Source organism: Crinia signifera, chromosome 2 (genome assembly GCF_055691185.1).
Source record: "Crinia signifera chromosome 2, ASM5569118v1, whole genome shotgun sequence".
NCBI classification, from domain to species: Eukaryota; Metazoa; Chordata; class Amphibia; order Anura; family Myobatrachidae; genus Crinia; species Crinia signifera.
The window spans coordinates 322660291-322681344 of NC_139218.1; the positions used below are offsets into that span (position 1 = coordinate 322660291).

The 21054-nt window shown below is 43.7% G+C and overlaps 1 protein-coding gene across 1 annotated transcript; it reads right to left on the reverse strand.

Moving 5' to 3' along the window:
- Nucleotides 1–10939: 10939 nt before the first annotated feature.
- On the reverse strand, nt 10940–12722 carry LOC146059094 (uncharacterized). Its single transcript, XM_083171218.1, has 2 exons — nt 11713–12722; nt 10940–11314 (listed from the first exon to the last, which is right to left on the reverse strand). The coding sequence occupies exons 1-2, from the start codon at nt 12095–12097 to the stop codon at nt 10944–10946; spliced, it is 756 nt and encodes a 251-aa protein (XP_083027344.1). The 5' UTR covers nt 12098–12722; the 3' UTR covers nt 10940–10943.
- Nucleotides 12723–21054: the final 8332 nt, after the last annotated feature.

Below are 21054 nucleotides of genomic sequence, written 5' to 3' on the forward strand. Positions count from 1 at the left end.
GGGTCACGCTGTGTCCCTTTACATGGGACTTCTACCCAGGTCCTGACCTGGGTAGAGGGCAGTGTAAACTGGTACGCCGGGTCATCCGACCCGGCTCCCGTTTACATCAATGAGGGATGTACAACCTGTGGACCGCAGCGTCATGACCCATGCCAGGAGGGACACAATGCTCTGCTTCTGGACTTTTTTCTTAATGTATGATTGCCATCACCTGTTTTTGAAGTTTGAACAGGTTAACTAATAAGAAAGGTGCTTCACCACTGGTGATGGCAATCCCTTTTAATTAAGAGGAAAGTCCAAAAGCAGAGAGAATCATGTTGGGAGGTATGCTCCGCTGCTGTCTTCTATACTCTGCAGACAGCAGCGGAGGAGGTGAATGAATGCCTGTGTGTAGCATCCATTCACCTCCCGGACAAGGGCTGGGGGCAGCCCAGCAGATTACTTCAGTGCTGGGCTTGCCCCCAGCACAGCGGTCCGGGTCGCGGTGCTTGGAGATGATGTCATCTCCAAGCGGCGGCTCAGGAACCGCCTGCCTCGGGTGGGGGGAGCTCCGGTGTAAAAGGCAACAAACGCCGAGTCGCACCCGGCTTGAAGCTGGGTCCAAAAACCCAGGTGCGACCCGGCGTTTTGGTATAAAAGGGGTATAAGGTAGTGATTTGGGTTGGTTTACAAAAGCAAACTCCTAAGTTAATGGACAAAACCATGTGCACTGCGAGTGGGGCAGATGTAACATGTGCAGAGTTACATTTGGCTGGGGTGTGTTCAAACTGAAATCTAAATTGTAGTGTAAGAATAAAGCAGCCAGTAGTTACCCTGCACAGAAACAAAATAACCCAAATGTAACTCTCTCTGCACATGTTATATCAGCCCGACGTGCATTAAAGAAAGAGTTTGCTTTTGCAAACCACCCAGAATCATCCCATGGGTGAGATTTAATAGGATGAGAGATTCAGAAAATGAGAGATTTGGTAAGAAATCTCCAGGTTTTTTTTAAAGCGGCAATCATTTACACTGCAAAATCAGTTTGATTTTGCAGTGTAAATGATTGCCGCTTTAAAAAAGCTGGAGATTTCTTACCAAATCTCTCACTTTCTGAATCTCTCATCCTATTAAATCTCACCCCTAAAGTCTAGCAACTTGCACACTATTACATTTACTCAATTGTTGAGCCCTCTTATATAAAAAGGACATTTTTTCCAAACCGGAAGTTGTCAATATCTGGATCTTTTTTTTTTTTTTTTTTTTTTTTTTTTTTTTTTTTTTTAAAACGTTTTTATTAAATTTTTCAATGTCAAACATTTCAATAGTTAAACATTTCCTGTACATTGTAATATTTGTTTCGCAGAACAACTCAAAAAATTACAAAATAAAACACAACAATTGTGTACAAAGAGGGGTCTTGAATCACAATTAATTTGCTTACTGTAACATGTTACCTGAGTTTTCTATCCCCTATTCAGAACTATGCGGGCATAATATTTTAGATTACCTGGGTCTCTATATTAACCCCAACTCTTTCAATTGCCGCGCTAAATATACCTTTTCCTTATACAATAGCTATAAGTATTTAAACAAAACAAATATCTTATCTCTATCCAAACTAACCTTAACCCCATAAACTCCCAACCTCCCTCCCGTTCCCTCCCCCCTCTAGGACTCCGTGCATCTCAGTTATTTGACAATGATCTGAGTAAGTACCAAGATGTGCCCTCAAATATTTTCATGACATGTTTCTGTGTGTCCTCACCCAGTGATCTTATAAATGTTCCCCATTTTGCATAAAATTTCTTAACACCTTCCTCCACCATCGGCAGTGTAGCTCTCCTATCAAAATATAGCAATTGTGTTAGTGCTACTTTCACATCCTGCAGAAATGGAGGAGATGAGCTAGTCCAGCTACGCAGAATTACTTTCTTTGCAACCGTCACAATTATGGTCAAAAGAGGGAACAATTCAGTTTTTCGGCCAGGTATACTCCAGTTGGAGAAGTTCGCACAAAGCATTGCCAAAGGGTCTTTTGTAAGTTTTATTCCACATGTGGTATTAATATACATCATTACTTTGTCCCAAAATTTCCTAATTTTCCCGCAGTCCCACATATGATGGAAGAATGTAGCATTAGAGCCCTTGCATTTAAGACACATTCCTAGTTCCCCAGGTACATAGTATTTTCTCTGGGCTTGCGAGATGTACGCTCTATGCAAAGTTTTTATGTGGACTTCCTGCAACATAGTGGAATGTAGAACTTTAAGTGTTTTTCCCATATGTTCATGGAGTATTTCACTTGAAGTAACCCCTGGAATGTCTGTCCGCCACTTTGGTATCATGGCGTTCCAAACTTTTTCAGGTGAGATCGGCAAAATTTCCCCATATATATATTTTATCCTATAAGGACCCGTGGAGCTCAAAGTAAACACTTGTTGGATCACATCTGGAGTACCAGCCTCCAGCATAGGGCCCTTTTTAGATTGAATAAAGTGCCTGACCTGCAGAAACATGAAAAAATCTCTATTGGGCAGTGAGTATTTAGTTGCTATGTCCTGAAATGATAGGAGCTTTCCTCCAGGGTCAAACACGTCCTTGACCGCCAGTATCCCTTGCTTTTTCCATCTATCATATCCTAATTCTGACATTCCTGGAGTAAATCCTGGGTTTCCCCATAATGTATCGTATTTTGTATTCTGGTGACTGCGGCCCAGTTTTTTGTTAATAAATAGCCATGCGGAGTATGTGTCCTTAAACAATATATTTGCTAATATTTGCTGTGGAATTTTAGTTCTAGGAACATGAAGCAGACCTGCTAATGAATATGGTGAGACTATGTCTCCCTCTAGTGCCCTGTGTGTGTACGCATCAGACCCCTGAAGCCAGTCTAATATATACCTCATGTGGACTGCTTGGCTGAAGGCCAGAACATTTGGTATTCCTAACCCCCCATCAGCTTTTTTAAGATATGTTTTTTGTCTGGAGATCCGTGGTTTTTTCCCCTGCCACAAAAAAGAGAAAAATATTTTATTAATTTTCTGTATATCAGTCCTGGATAGCCTAATTGGAAGCATCTGGATGCTATATGAGAGCTTTGGGAATGCAATAACCTGTATGACTACCGCCCTTCCCAGCATTGATATCGGTAATGATTTCCAAATTCCCAACATTCTCTCCAACTCTCCAATAATAGGTGAATAATTTAGTTTATATAAATCGCCAATATTGCCTGGGACATTTATGCCTAAGTATTTAATGGCTTTGGAATTTAACTTGAAGGGGGCTATGACGTGTCTCGGTATTTCTGCTACCTGAGGTCCTAATACCTGCAAAATTTCTGATTTGTGATAATTAATCTTATAACCCGCAAAAGATCCAAATCCATTAATACATGTCTTAATGACCGGTAGGGATTCCGATAACTGGGATACAAATAGCAGCATATCATCTGCGAAGAGACTAACTTTTAATTCTGTATTTCCTACCGTGATCCCCCTGAAACCCTGATTGGCCCTAAGTGCCACTGCAAGTGGCTCCAGAGCCAATGCGAATAGGAGTGGGGACAGCGGGCACCCCTGCCTCGTCCCCTTTTGAATAAGGAAAGGGAGTGAGATATATCCATTACATGCAACTTGTGTGTAGGGTAAGGTGTATAGGGAATTTATCAGTTGAATAAAGGTCTGAGGGAATCCAAATCTAGCCAACGTTTCGTATAAATGGTCCCAGGTGACCAGATCAAATGCCTTTTCGGCGTCCATAGATATTATGACCCGGTCACCCGAGCCCCCCTCTTCCCCTAGCCTCTGGACCACCGACAGTAACTTGCGTACATTTACCACCGAGTGTCGGCCGTGTATAAACCCGGTCTGATCCTCGGAGACAACTGAAGGCAAAATGTACTTAATCCTTTCAGAAATAATTTTGGTTAACAACTTATAGTCAGTGTTTAATAACGAGATGGGTCTATAAGACCCCGGATCCTCTAGGTCCCTTCCCAGCTTCGGGAGCACCTTAATTACTGCCGAGTTGAAATACAGCGGTAGTTGCTGTCCCGCAAGTATGGCATTAAAAACTGCTGTCAGATTTTCACTTATCCTAGATTTTAGAATTTTATAAAATTCCCCTGAATAACCATCAGGTCCAGGGGCTTTGAGGGGTTTTAATTTGGTTATAGCCTGTGTCACTTCTTCTACTGTTATGGGGGCCATGATTCGTTCCGCCGCAGCTGTAGAAATCTGGGGCATGGAAACCGAGTTCCAGAATTTATTTTTTTCCTCCTGATTTAATTCTCCCTGGGAGTAAAGTTTAGAGTAGAATCCCCTCAATACTTCAAGTATATCCGGCCCTTTGTGTACCCTATCACCCCCTGATGTATGTAGGGTTTTAATGTGTGCAGATGTTCTTGTGCCTCTTATTAAATTGGACAGCAAACGTCCATTTTTGTTGCCGTGCCGATAGAATTGAAAATTAGTATTATCTATACTTGTCAAAGTTTGGGATTCCAGCAACGCATCAAACTGAGTTTTTGCCTGCATGTAGTCATTTTTATGTGCCATAGTAGGGGATGCACTATAATTAGCATAAGCAGAGGTCAATAGCTCTTGAGCCCTAAACAGATCCGCCGTCCTGTCCTTGCGATATTTATTTACGTATGAAATGATTTCTCCTCTGAGAACTGCCTTTGCCGCTTGCCATTTCAACAGTGGGTCTGAACTGTGCCCCCCATTATTATGTTGGTACTCCATCCACTTGGCCTCCAGGGCATCCCTGAACGTTTTTGACGACGCTAGGTACGAGGGAAACCGCCATTGGCGGTGTTTCCCGACGTCCAGCTCCGTTTCTAGCATTATCCATATCATGGAATGGTCCGATAAAACTATCGGTTCCATTCCAGCTTCTAGGAGACGCCCACAGAGGCCAGCAGACACGAGCACGTAGTCAATTCGTGACAGTGACCCATGAGCTGCGGAGACACAGGAGTATTCTCTATCAGTTGGATGTAGTAACCTCCAACTGTCCACTACCTGTAGTTGTGATGAAATATCCCCAATGCCTAATGCTGGAATAGTGGGTTTTCGTTTGGGTTTAGAGGATTTATCTATTGATGGTTTGGCAACTATATTAAAATCCCCCCCTAGAATTAATCGTGAATCTGCATACGGGTACAATTTTGTCAATAAAGTAGTAAAGAATTTTTTTGAGTAAGCATTAGGTGCATACATATTACATATTACATACTTTTCCCCCTGAATTGTCATTTCTGCAAGAATATAGCGCCCCTCCGGGTCTTTAATTGTTTTGGTAACCTCCACCCCCAATACCCTCCTCGACAATATCGCCACCCCCCTTGCCTTTGAATTAAAGGAAGCATAAGCTTCCACCTTGAATCCCATTGCTCCCAGTTTTTCATGCTCACTATCAGTGAGATGTGTTTCCTGTAGCAGGACGATGTCTGCTTTTTGCTTTTTGAGGTATAACAGTAGCTTCTTTCTCTTTATCGGGGAATTGATCCCTCCCACATTCCAAGAACACAATTTCACATTAGACATCTAACTTATTGTAAGAATATTCCCTACTAAAAATGCACTCGGCCCTGAGTCCCACCCCCCCCATCCCCCCCCCTGAACAAACCACAGAAAAACAGAAAAACATACCCGCAACTTTCCCATCCCTCCACCCCCCACCCCCCTGACCCCAAAAATTTTCCCTGCGAATAAAATCGCTCTCATACTGTGCAATTTAACTTTCACACCTCTAGCAGTGAGGGGTGAGCCTAAATATTGTGGCTCCTCCCTCCCCAACAACCTTCTAACGGCTATTGCCTTACCTCCGTCTATCGCTATGCACCCGGGTTGACCAGATCTAACCAATCTCCCCGGTTGCGTAGTCGGGTCGGCACCCCTAATATTGAAACAGAATTTATAACATGTAATTCACGTTCCCCTTAGTATCCCGTGTAAACCATACATAAATCACACTTATTAGCTTTTACATCTCAAAGTACTTAAGTGCATGTAAAGGCCTCGAGCTATGAAGGTTCTATTAGAATTAACCATATGCAAATTACTATTAAATATCAACCCCCAAAGCCTTGTGGCTGATACATTAGTCAGCTGTTCCACTTATATTTCTTACGACTGAGCAGATTCTGCATTCTCCATCCGGAGATATGCCCTGGCATCTGCTGCTGTAGAAAAATCCTTGAATGAGTCCCCTTCAAACACCCTAAGACGGGCGGGATATAACAGGGCGAACTTCTTTTTATCCTCAATGAGCTTTGAACAAATGCTGGTAAATTCTTTCCGCGCCCTGGTCACTTCCGCCGAATAGTCTTGAAATAAATGCAGCTTGTGACCTTCCCACTGCAGTGATTTTAGCTTTCGCGAGGCTGTCCATAAAGTCTCCTTGTGTAAATAGTTGAGGCATTTAAATATTATGACTCTTGGTCTCACGTTTACTCCCTCCTTTTCAGGCCCCAGCCTATGGGCTCTTTCTATCACCATATCTGTGCAGTCCTGTTCTACTCCCAGCAGGGATGGCAGGGTGTTGCGAACAAAATGATGCAGTGCAGGGCCTCTGACCGTCTCTGGGAGTCCCACTAATCTGAGGTTCGATCTCCTTGATCTATTTTCAAGGTCGTCGACCTTATCGGTTAAAGCATATACAGATTTTTGCAGTTCAGCATTGTGGGTTTTCAACTCTTGTACATCATGAAATGTTGCCCCAATCTGCACCTCATTCTGTGATACTCTCTGTGTAAGTTGTGTCATATGGCCTTTCAGGTCAGCAAAGCTTAGGTTAAATGCCTCCACTTGCTCCTTAAACATAGGTGCTATTGTTGCTTTAATAGCCTTCATCATCCCCCTGTATGCCCCAGCATTTATGTCCTCCTCTTCCCCACTGCCTGTGTCATGCACCAGACAATCAGGGGTGTTTTGGTAATCAGTGATAGGGGAGTGTGGGGTGTCCGGTACCTGTTTTAGTTGTGGCTGATACTGGTACTGTTGCAGCTGAATGGGTGCCCGTTTCCCTTCTGTCTGCGTTTCATTAGTTTGTTGCTGCTGCTGGGCTTTCTGTCCGGGCGCTGTCTGCTTCTTAGCAGGGACCACAGCAGCCGGGGGAGAAGGCGCGGCCGCCATTTTGGATGCCGGTGTCTGCGGCTTCACTGATGTGCGGCGGGTCTGGCGCTGAGGCATGGGAGGTAAGAACCGCTCCCTTCCCTTCCCGCTGGCTTCCTGCACGGTCTGCCGCTAGTGTGAGGCTGCGGGGAGCGCGATCCGGCGGGTTAGGGGTGCCGCCCTCCTCGCCGACCACGGAGCTCTCTCCTCACGCGGCCGTCCTGCTTGAAGCCGGACAATATCTGGATCTTTTAAAAATAATCTTCGTTCCGGTGAGTCATCTAGGCCGCTAAATTAAAATGATGTTTCTATCCTAACTTCAAGGGGGCAAGTGACCATACAATTCATCAAATGATCGACTGTGTATACACACTATATAATGATGGTTGTAGGTACCGTGATTGCACAGCAAATCCCATAATGTGTACCCAGCTTTAGATGCTACAAAATTATTCATTATGGAATTGGAAAACTCACATGCTATTCATTTAACTGCCCTTGTCCCCATTCTTTTGCCGCCACAATTCTGGACAATAAAATATAGAATATGTTTGGGCACCCCATAATCTCCAGATAACAGTCTCACTTTTAAAACAAACCAAAAAGATTTATATTCTAATCTTGTGCAAAATAATTTGCAGATGAATGCTAAAATCAGAAAATAATCCTGATTAGTGGGTATTACCTAAGGTGCGTACACACGGCAGCGATATATTGCAGAGCAATATATATCGCTGAGTGATATATCGCTCAGTATCCCATTTGCATCAGCGACCAGAGATGGTCGCTGATGAAAAAGAAACTGCCGGGGGGAGCCTGGCAGTGGAAATCAGCTGGTCACAGGAGCAGGTTCCTGTGACTAGCGATCACTACGGGGGAAAAAACGGGAGCGCGCATCCGGCGATATATATCGCCAGTGCACACTCCCATCGCGGGCAATATTGCCCCCCCTGTGTACGCACCTTAAGACCAGGCATTCCCAACCATGGTCCTCAAGGCACACCAACAGTGCAGGTTTTAGTGATATCCAGGCTTCAGCACAGATGGTTTAATCAGAATCACTCAGGTACTAATTAAGTCACCTGTGCTCAAGCCTGGATATCAGTAAAAACTGCACTGTTGGTGTGCCTTTAGGACCGTGGTTGGGAATGCCTGCTCTAAACTATGGGAGAAAGATTAATAGGCATGTTTCACTAAACAAGTTGTGCAAGCTAAATATATCACTGTGACACAAGGGTTCAGTTGGATCATACTCTGTGCCTGCTGCCAAGAAAGTGTAACCCGCGCTTGGGGCCTGTGTTCTTAGTAATATGTTTATTTTCAACTCGAACCCTCACCACTTGCATGTAGCTTAGGAAGGAGGCTTTTTCTGGTGAGCTACTTATCTGATTTACATCCGATACTGGCACATTAAAAGGATTACAGAACAAAGCCCAAAATAACCCTAGAATGAAAGCAAGTAGTATATGCTGTCGGTCTCAAATAGGATCACTGCTTTTCAGTGTCTGGCCAACTGCCAATAGTCCACTGGGTAAATTTTAGGGTATACCTACAGCATTGCCGATCACTAGATCTATCCTAGATAAATATTAACCCTTTCCGTGCCAACATCCGTGAGAGATGTACAAAATATCTGCTAAACATGCCGGCTTTGCTCACATTTGTTATATAAAGTCCTACATAGTGTGTAAACATTACAGGTCATTATGGTAAATAAAAATGTTTGCTTGGTAATGTTCACATTAATACCATGTTCTCATTGCCGCCCCTGAAAAATCCTGGGTTTTTCTTGCCAGTTTTTTGGCAGGGCACAGAACATCTCAGCTCACAGACCCCCTTCATACTGCACCTCAGACCCGGGAATTTCCTGTGTCTGCCCCTTTCACACTGCTTGCCCTGGTCTGCCTGCCAACAAGTGTGTGGAATGTAATAGCAGCTTTGATTGGCTGTTGGGAAATTTGTAAAAATTGCTATGATTGGCTGTTTAAAAAGCAGCTTTTATTGGCTGACTAAAGATGATGTCATTTAAAGATGCCTTTTTTCCCCAGCACACTGCATTGATTTTATCATGGCTATTACCCCATTTAATAAAAAAATAATAATGACAAGACATTTCTGTTTTTATGTACATATTTATTCATATGTACAATAAAGTGCTTTTCACTACAAAACCTACTGTTTTGTGTGAACATATAGATAAACAATTTCCATATAAAAAAAAATAATATAAAACTTTAGCACTTTTAAATAATGCCTAACATTACATGTGTACTGGCCGGCCGAACAGACATGTAAACAGTTTTACAACTCTTGTGCTGTGTACACACGGGGGCGATAGGGGCTATAATCGCTGGGAATATGATCGCAGGCGACCATATTGCCAGTGATTGGAGTGCGCACCAGCGATAAATTGCCGGATGCGCGCTCCCGTTTTCTGCCCCATTGTAATCGCAAGCTCCTGCGACCAGCTAATTACCTCTGCAGCTCCCCCAGCAGAGGTTCCTTTTCATCAGCGACCATCTCTGGTCGCTGATGCAAAGGAGACACTGGGCAATATATTGCTCAGGAATATATTGCTAGCAATATATTGCTGGGCAATATATCTCCACTCGTGTGTACGGAGCTTAAGTAACAGGGGTAGACAAGGCTTTGGGCAGATGCAAGCTGCTCGTCACTATGTGGAGCACCCGCATACTCAGGGGCACAGCGAGTAGTTGCTGGGTGTGGTGTTCCAGCTGTATACTCAGGGGCCTGGCGAGAATTTGGTGGAGGGTGTGCTGTTCCAGCTGTATACTCAGGGGCCCTGCGAGGATTTGGTGGAGGGTGTGCTGTTCCAGCTGTATACTCAGGGGCCCTGCGAGGATTTGGCGGATGGTGTTGTGTTCCAGCCGGATAATCAGGGAAATGATGTGGCATCAGTGGAGGGTGCGACATGCTGTGTGCCACCATGCTTCCTAGCACGGCGCCCATCTCGTTGATTGAATGCCTTAAGATTAAGGCACTTAAGGCATACAATCAACGTGATGGACCCGATTTTGTGTCAATCACCAGCAAATTTGCCGGTGAAAGACAAAATCGGGTTGATCGCGTCCATCGCTAATAAGGGGCCACGATGCGACCAACGCGATCAACCCGATTTTCCCATAGGGAACGATGTTAATTTTTTTTTAAGTGAAAATCGTGTTGATCGCGTCGGTCGCAGCCCATTATAATCAACGCGATCAACCTAATTTTACATAGGTGACAATGTGAAATGGGCCAATATGGCCCATTTCACATTGAATATGGTTAAAAATTATGTTTAATGCCCCCCCCCCCATTGTTAACGCCACCCCACTATTGACGCCAACCCAAAGCGTGGCGAGCGCAGCAAGCCCGCGAGGGGCGGCGGTACGCGTCCTCCGACCTTTTCATACCCCTACTATCCACATCGGTGTGGAGTTGATTTTATATAGTGTGGCGAGCGGACGCGGATACCTGTAAAGCAGGTATCCGCATCCCCTCGCAGGGGCTCGCCACATTGTATAAAATCGACTCTACTTCGACGTGGATAGTAGGGATATGAAAAGGTCGGAGGACGCATACCGCTGCCGCTCGCCACGCTTCAGGTTGGCGTCAATAGTGGGGTGGCGTTAACAATGGGGGGCATTTGAAACATGAGGGGGGGTTTAGTATTAAAATGGGGGGTTTTGGGGCTTTTTACATTGAAATCAATGTAAAATCGGGTCTCAGGGACCATTTTACATTGATTCCAATGTAAAAATCGGGTCGATTGCATCGCATACGATTTGGTTGGCATGCGATGCGATCGACCCGATTTTTCCGACCCGATGGATACAATCAAAATCGGTGGCGCCGTGCTAGGAAACAAGTACCAAAAATTGTTTGCCCTCTGCTATACATTGGACTACTACCCTCAAACATATTACGTGGTGGCTGGGGCTGTGCATAGCCTTGTGTCCTACATAAAAGGCTATTAAGGAACTCCATTTGTGTCTCTCTATTCTTGCGATTTATACGCTCATGCATACCAACAATCGCTGTAAGGAAAGAGTTCTGTAGCTCTTGCTCATTCTCCATAAATCGCTGGAGGTGAGCATCTTCATGCGCTTGCATGCTTTCCTTCAGGTGTTCGAGCATTACGGCGGTCATTGCCTTTGTGGCTTGTTCCATCTTTGTGGCCCGCTTCTTCCGTTGTGGAACATTATAAACTATGGGAAGAACAAACACAACACATTAGTACAGCAGCCTGTATGGGGGGTATTCAATGTGGGGGTCACGGCAGTCGATATTGATAATAATATTGATATTTCTGCACCTTTCAAAAATACATTGTTGGTGGCTATACACTAGGAACCCACCATAAGGACTGCATACCAGGTTCAGGCTGGTCAGGGGGGGATTGCGGCCGACTTCTCATTCAGACCTGTTAGCATTTTTGCTGACAGGCCTGAATCAAATCCCTACTACACACATGCATGTTGGTGTTAATTTGATAAAAATACATTAATAAAAAAGCAGTGTTGGCCGATACATGCTTGAGGCCTGTTCCCTCCTAAACTGTGGACTATGTAATATTGGTGTGTGGAAAATTATGAAAAAAACTTACCGTTGCTGCGTAACTGCGGACGTGGACTCTCGGTTCGGTGCGTCGCTTCACGGGCTGCACTACCTTCAGCTCGGTGCGCTGTTCCAGACGCTGATGGGGACGCTGATGGTGGTCGCTGCCCTGCCGGCAGTGATGATGCTTCACCCACTGTGGAATTCTGCAACAGAACTGATGTTTCCAGGACTTCATCTTGGACTGAGCAGGAATCCATTTCACTATCTATGGCCTCCAGGTCAATGGGTGATGCTGTTGCTGCTGCTGCATTATCTTCGCACACACTTGCTGCACTGCCAGCAAAAGTGCTGGAGGAGGACAGTGAAATTGGGTTAGCCAGTGCAGAGTTCCCAAAGATTACATTGCACTGGTCATAAAATGGCCAGTCCATACAGGCCCCACCACTCTTCCTCCTTTTTAGGTCATGGACCTTAGAGTGCTGCTTGCGCAGGGCTTTCAGTTGATTTACTACCTGTTGCTGTGTTTTTTTGATGCCACGGGCAGACAGGATTTTGGCGATGTTATAATAAACTGTGGAGTCCTTCACTGTGCCGGTGACTTGCTTTTTGATCTCCTCCTCTCACAGCCAGGAGCTCCAACACTTCCTCATCCCTCCAGTGCGCCATCTCTGCTCTCCTCTGCGCAGCATTTAATGGACGTCACATGTCACCTGATTACATCCCCCAATGAGCTTGGTTTTTGGCATCATGTGTGAAAAACACGGGTCTGTGCCGTTCAGACTGACGTACATCTGTATATTACCCAGGAAAAACCCTGTGTGTGATTTTCCCAAAGACCCTTTCACACAGAGATTCGACACGAGAAATTACCGCTCGCTCTGGCAAATACCCGGGTTTTTGCGGCAGTGATTACGGGGTATTAAAGGGTTAAAAATTAAAAAAAAAAGAAAAGAAAGTAGACTTGTATTTTCCGTTTACTGACTACAAACAAACAAATTGGGTGTTATCCAGAGCTGAGCAAATGACTGCCCATGCGTACGGATCACAGTGCATATGCGTGTCGGCAACAAAATTCTATGATTTTTTTATTTTTATTTGCTACTCGCCCGTAGTTTCACTGACAGGAAGTCACCATTTGTGGGTGGTAATTGTCTGGTTTCTTAAAGTGTCCAGATATCACAGGTGCACCCAAGCATTTTCAGGGTGGGCGTGGGACTTCAGTTCTGTCCTTGATCAGTCTATTGCAGACTTGTGAAAAAAAAAAAAAAAACATTAGATGGTGAGTGAGTTGCAAATTAATATGCAGCCGGCCGGCGATATTTTTGCAAGCCATTCACAGACCTGCATAGGTTGAGTTTTGACACTGTCTGGGCTGCCCTGCAGCTATCTGATCACAGCACACTGCAATTTTGCACAGCAGCGAGCAGGACTGAATAACCCTCATCAGCAGTAATTGCAGCAGCTATATGCAGCAGGTGATTCTGTTTCATGTCATTAACACATTTCTTTATAGTTATATGTTACTTAGTACATTGGGATTTAGATTTCATATTTGCTTAACCTCTACCACTGACCAAGGTTCATGCCTTAAGATAGTGAGCGTGCTGCTGAAGTAAAGTGATACTGCCTGTGATACTGCAGAAGATCATTGGTTGCTTTGGGCAAATTCTCCATCTTTTCTCTCTACATAGCTTTATATATATCTCGGTACTTGTTTCCTATCTGGGCGCCCAGGTTTTCTACGTACGGCACCGTAATGAAATCGGATCGCATCGCATCGTACACATACACAATATTGAACGATGCGATGCGATGCGATGCGATCCGATTCGATTTCCCATAGGAAACAATGTGAAATGGCTCAATTTAGCCAAATTCTCATAGGAACAATAGTAAATGGGCCAAAAACACCCCTGAACATTGAAATGTCCCCCCAAAAGTAGTTGACGCCACCCCGCCATCAACGTGAACCCGAAGCGTGGCGAGCGCAGCGAGCCCGCAAGGGGCGGCGGTACGCGTCCTCCGACCTTTTCATGCCCTACTATCCACGTCGGCGTGGAGTGAGAATAGAATAGTGTGGCGAGCGCAGCGAGCCACCGAGCCCGAAGCGTGGCGAGCGCAGCGAGCCCCGCGAGGGGACGCGGATACCTTCACAGTTATACGCGTCCCCTCGCGGGCTTCCCAGGTGTCCATGGCGACGCGGACACCTGGGAAGCCCGCGAAGGGACGCGTTTACCTGTGAAGGTATCCGCGTCCCCTCGCGGGGCTCGGTGGCTCGCTGCGCTCGCCACACTATTCTATTCTCACTCCACGCCGACGTGGATAGTAGGGCATGAAAAGGTCGGAGGACGCGTACCGCCGCCCCTCGCGGGCTCGCTGCGCTCGCCACGCTTCGGGTTCACGTTGATGGCGGGGTGGCGTCAACTACTTTTGGGGGGACATTTCAATGTTCAGGGGTGTTTTTGGTCCATTTACTATTGTTCCTATGATAATTTGGCTAAATTGAGCCATTTAACATTGTTTCCTATGGGAAATCGAATCGGATCGCATCGCATCGCATCGTTCAATATCGTGTATGTGTACGATGCGATGCGATCCGATTTCTCTACGGAGAATAGCATGGTGCGCAATTAACTTAGCGGGCGCCCAGATAGGAAACAAGTACCTATATCTCTCCTAGAATCACAGTGGTGAGGCAAAAAGGGAAATAGGAGCGTCGGCCTGTCAGGAAGGTTATTAGGGCTCAGTTCCATTGGCCATGACTTACAGCCACAAGTAAGTGTGTTCATATGCTGCAGTTACAGTAGCTCCAGATCCATGGACATTTGTTTGCAGTCCCATAGCGAGTTCTCTGAGAAATCCGAAGCCATTACTATCCTTTCTACACAAGTTACAATGGTAACTCACCCCCATTGCCATTTATTGAATTGAGCCCTAAGATTGCACAATGTGCTACTCATTACAAATTAGGGATAACCATCAATGGTCACCGTTGATGGCTAATCTTGATGGTGTGAAACCAACTGCAATACCACTTTCACATTGCAAATCCAGGTCCAACCCAGGTGAGCTCCTTTCACACTGAACCCAGGTTGCCAATTTAAATACAGTGGAAAAAGGTCTGACCCATTTTTAACCCGTGCTAAAATGCCAGGTTGCCCAGCCATAAACTGGGTTATATTTGCAGGAAAAAAATGGTACAAGAGAACCATTGGGGGTTTCACCCACCGATGTTCACTCCTGCTTTACCATCCAATGGGCTGCGGACAAATCATATTCCGGGGCTTGGCAGGTGCTGCTTTGGGTCCTAGAACCTTTGAGGGAAAAAAAAAATACTCCACCATTGTTGATAACAGTATTATACATCGGGCATAGACCATCTATGATTAAAACAGTAATTGACCATGGCCTGTTATAAACACCCCATATACATAAAGTGACACCAACTCACGTGCACAGCTAACACAAGTTTATAACCAATAAGAAGTGTGTACTGTAATATGTGCTTACAGTAGAAGCAGGAGATTTGTTTTACAGCTCTGTTATTGTCACATACACTCTAGATTGCACCTTGTACTATTGTACTATGTATTTGGTTTATTGTATTTTTCAAATCTGATACTTTACAGATCTTTGGATTTAAACTGTGCAATAGAAAAAGTTCCATTCTCATTTGTAATTTTAGATGCAAAGACATTCATTGAAAGACAAACAAGCCACGTACACCCTTAATCAGTGCAGTGCAGTCAAGGATGTATTTTATATTTGCACAAAATGTCTGGCACAAACAATTATCTGGCAAACCATCCTATGTTGATACAACAAACAATGTACTTACTGAGCTTTTACAGGTGATCTCAGTGGAAGGAAACAAGAATGGTGAGACCAACAGTCTTCCGCTCTGCAAGTTCTCTGAGCAAAACACAGCTCTGCATTGTTTATATGTTGTGATTATTCTTTTGTGCAGATAACCATACATAGCTAAAACATTGCCCATATAGGTAATTTCATCATTCCTAAATGCAGAATTTATCAGTAATTTGCCAAAAAACCCGGGTTTTTCAGTGGGGTGAAAGGGTCAACACGGGTCTTAAATCACGGCACTCTGACCCTGCTCTTGACCAGGGTCGGAGTGCCGGGATTTAAGACCCGTGTTGGCCCTTTCACACCACCATAAAACCCGGGTTTTATGGCAAATTATTGGGTTGAAAAGCTTTAACCCGGTAATTTGTGGGTGGTGTGAATGTGGTCCGGCTGCACCCGGCAAAATTAGTCGGCACTTAAAAATGCTGGCTAATTGCCGGGTGACCGGTGTAAAAGGGGTATCAGTCACTATAGAAGATGTTGCAAGGTGAAGAATGAGATGGGAAAAAAACATTTTCAAATATTTTTACCAAATAATTTTGGCAAACATACTGTAGTTCCAAAACAGAAAGAACCTTTATAGGCATCTGCAATAACTCTTGATACAACAAAATGGTTTATGAACACAAAAGGAAGAACCCCCCTTTCCTCCACTGATCTGCACATAGGAGTAACATGGGGGTTATTCAGAGCTGATTGCTGCTGTGCAAATTCGCAAGGCGATGGATTATCATATGACTGTGCATGCATACAGATCGTAGCGCTCATGCAAGAGGCCAAACAGCGGCAACAATCAGCGAGGTGTGCCCAAGCGGTTAAAGGGAGGGCGTGTGATGTCAGCTCCGGCCTCGATCAGCCTGTCTCTGTTGCAGACTTGTGTAGGGATAGAGTTACTCGCACAGATTTGATGGTGAGTGAGTTGCGTATGGCTTTGCAGCTGATCGGCGACATTTTCGCAAGTGATTTACAGACTTTCAAGGGGCGGGATTCCACTCTGTCTGGGTGGCTCTATCGGATAGCAGGCCACTGCAGATTTGCACAGCAGTGATTAGGTCTGAATAACCCCCAAAGTTCACTAAGTTTACAAGCACATTGTGCTGCATGACTCACAGCATCTGAACAATAATTGTTTTAAATAGTTTCATTACATTTCAAAGACATCAGCTGCTTCTAATTATCCATTATTGAAATACCCTGCAGATACAGCCAAATCTCAATGTCACACTCGCAATGATCACAATTTGCATGGTCTTTCATTATGAAATGCACTTCAAATGGCCTTGAAAAAATATGGGCAGCGCTGACCAGTGTGGCAAATCTTTTTCCTGATTTTACCCTATTATGTGGTGCTTCTTATTTGTAATTTTAAAAATTCAATATTGACAAGGCTTCACTGTATTTTATTCTGTATAGCTTGCTACAAATTACTAATTAATTTATGTTTATGGTAGACACACAAACACCACCAAGCAGTGACTTTTATACTTTGGAACATTGGCATGAACCCATGATGACTAATTTTATTTACATTCCAATTATACAGCTCTAGAAAATACATGCATATACATGTGATCAAGGGATGATACATTTTGCATTAAAACTGAAGTGGGTTTTGTACACAAACAAGCCCCTTTCAGACCGCACTTTTTACCCGTTATTTTGCCGGGTTTTTTTTACCATTTTAAAACGTGAATTTACCGGTTCTATTGAACTGGTATTTCTAAACGGTAATAAAGCAGGGTCCTACCCTTTAAGCCCCGTTTTCTTTCATCCACTGTTTTCTATGGGTTAAAACGGGTTCCGTGTTGTGAAGGAACAAAAACTGAATTGAAATACTGTTTAAGGACAAAACTGCACTGAAATACTGTTTAAAGACATGCGGTGTGAAAGAGGTTTTAGCTGGCAGACCCGTATTTAGAAACGTTTTCAAATACCTGGTCAAAGCCAGTTTTGCGGTCTGAAAGCAGCAAAAATGACATAGAACATAAGTCATGCATAACTACAGTAATACCTTTTTGGTTAGTGACGCTTTTTCATTATAAAGTACAGACACATGTTTTTATTTATTAAAACTAAATTGTAACTATTTTCCTTTATATTTTATAACCTTTTTCAGTTTGCTTCATATTGAATACCTTTTTCTGTGATATGCAAGCTTATCATATAGTTGAAACTACTTTTAACAAATTAAATCTAATGGTGAGTACACACGGGTACAATCAGCATGAGATTTTGTCTATATATTCAAAATCGCATGCAGATCGCACAGGTTTTTTACCTTGCGATCCCGATGTGCGCTCTCGTGGCAGCACAACTCTAAACCCCAGATAGACAGGGCAGCAATGACTATATAGCGCAAATCTAATGCAGATAGCAAGAATTGTATGTAAAAAGTACAGAGATAGCAAAGATTGCATAGCACTCGAATCGAGATTCCCTTGCTATTCGACTTATTATTCTACTGCTATACAATCTTTGCTAACTCTGTACTATCTACATTCAATTTGTACTATTCATGCTATCTACATTCAATTTGCACTGTATAGTCATTGCTGCCCTGTCTATCTGGGTTTCGATTTGTGCTGCCACGGGAGCGCGCATCGGGATCACAAGGTAAAAAACCTGTGCGATTTGCATGCAATTTTGACTCATACTGGATTGTACCGTGTGTACACAGCATAACACCATCAGTTCGAGTTATTAGTAAAGTTAAACTGCACTTAGCAATCATTGTGAGTAGATGCAATAGACTGTTATGTAGGGTGCACACCAGAATGATTTTTGCCCCAATCCACCCAATTTCGATATAATCTTGACCTATTATATGTAAATTGGGCCAAATCCGACCCGATGCTCATCCCCAGTGGTCGTTTTATAGATCCTACCTGCAGCAGGTATGATCTGTAAAAGACCATTCAGCTGGGTACAGGAACCCTAGAATGTCTGTGTGTGCATGTACATTTGGTTGGATATATAGACTGTAAGATTTGTAGATGCAGGGAACATATATATTCGCTGAGCTGCACAGCACCTAGGCAGCCATCAGCGATGCCACTGGTTATTTTAACAGCCATGTAGGTAACAATATAAGCAGAGACAGTACAGTTATCACACAGGGAACACATACCCGCCGAGCTGCACAGTGCCTAGGCAGCCAACAAGGCACCACTGGTCATTGCAAACAGCCAGGTAGGTAACACTTAAGCAGGGACAGTACAGTTTTAGGTTGCTATTGCGTGTGCGAGACAGGAGAGACACAGGGGTACATATGGCTGAGTGGCACAGTTCCTAGGCAGCCATTTGCGGCGCCATCTTGATCATGCTGCTCAAAGGCAGCAGTAAAAATAATTTTATTTATATAGCACTTTTCTTCAATAGCTGGCACACCCTGCCAGCTTGTTGCTGGCAGGGTGTGCAACTAGTGATGGTACAGCATACAGGCATTGCATACAGTGGGGGTGGAGATACATGGTACAAATAATGGTACAGAAACAATAAAAAAAAAATAATACGTAGCTTCCATTAACTTAGAGGCTGAGAGAGATGGTAATTGGTGAAAAATAAAAATTAAATGATGCAATGTGCGGGTGTAAGTCCAAACTCCAGTCAAACTGATGCTTCGATGGCAGGCAAGCCTTGATCAGGCTTCCAAATATTTCCAATTTTAAAGGAAAGTTTGGGTCAGCTGGTACTGGGGGTGGGGCTGGTGTTTGAACAAATTGCTCAGCAAGCTAATTAGTGGTGGGGGAAGATGCAGGCTCCCAGTAACAAAAACATTTACAATGCAGACTGTTCTTTAAATGAAAAGCATCAGATGTTCAAAATGGGATTCATGTACCTGTAAAATTGGAGATGAGATGGTTTTTAACTTCTCTCCAGTCAAACTCATGCTTGAGATGCAGGCTAAGATGGCCTGCACTGCATTGCTGCCCGTCTCTACCATTTATTAGGAGGCATGCCTGCATGTACCCTGGCGACAGGAGAGGCAGAGTTGTGACTGATGTTGACTGAATGTCACAAGAAAGATGCCTTTAACATGTGTGAAAAATTTTTTTACACCCATTATGGTAAATCGCCATGTTGTTTTACCAGAAATAATTGCAAGCATCATCTTGGATGTGGCACACATACTCTTTTATATCGTTTCCATCAGCACAGATAATGTACTGTACTTTATTCCAGTAGATTGCTGAGGTGCCTTAAGGACTAAACTGCTTTATTCACTTCATTTCTAAGCCATCAATTTTGGATTCTTCCCTCATCACCAACCCATCAACTTTTGAGTAGCTTGGCCGGATGTGGATGTGTCTCTGAAAGTTGCCCCAGCCAAATGCTTAACTTCTAGGAACAAACAGAGCTGAGAAACCTATTTGTTTAAGTAATATGACATAATATGTATTTATGTATTTATTTACAAGGGGGTAGGGTTAAGATGAAATAGGGCGCTGAATATTGCTGGAATACTTACCTGATCCCATGGTTTTCACTAATGATGGATTTTTCTATCTTTCACCTCTCGTGTTCATTGTGTTCGTTTGGTGAATATGAGGAAAAGAATATTGGAATTGAAGGAATCTTATATTATTCGCATGGGAGATGAATGGTGGTTAGGCACTCAAAATGTGTAAGCAAGGTGAATTACCTGACTTACACATAAATGAGGTGCTTGATGCTTATAAAGGTATCTTTAAAGTGGAAAAACGGGTGTGTACCCGTACTCACAGTGAATAACATGTTGACACTCCTCAAAAGGTATCTTTTGCTTGATGACAGTAATGATTTTTCATTAAAAAAAAAATCCACTCCTTATTTATCATAAAAGAGAGGGGAGTTTATTTTTATATACACACATAAAATAAAAAAGAATTCTATAAAAATTCTGACTGCTGGGCAATGGGGGAGGTTAGTGATTCGTCAGGGTCCAAAAAATGTGCTAAACCGGTGTGCACAGATGGTAGTTTTTTTCTGGCCTTACCTTCTCTCAAACCATCACCACAAAGACACCTACAGGTCAGAAAAGGGGTGTCCCTCCTCCCAACGTGTTTCGAGCTACTGCTCTTTATCAAGGCATGAGGGGAAAATGGTAATGGTGTCCCTTTTATAGGGCAACCAAGATGGCTGTATTTCCTGTTCCTGTTTGTTCTCCCATGCGAATAATATAAGATTCATTAAATTCCAATATTTTTTTCCATATATTCACCAAAGGAACACAACGAACACGAGAGGTGAAAGAAAGATCATATACGTATTCTAGCAATATTCAGCACCCTATTTCATCTTAACCCTACCCCCTTGTTCAAAAATGCTATCAGGGTCCATTGAGATTGACCCTAGGGTTTTGAGTATTAGGCAGCAGAATTCAAGGAGCGCCCCATTATTCTCACAAACCGTTCACAATCATGTATTTATTTACAGTCTCTTATATAGTACAACATATTCCGGTGCGCTTTATAATTGGAATCAACCGTGATAACACAAACTGGGTAATCACAGACAGAAAAAGCGGTAGGAAAGCCCTGCTCGC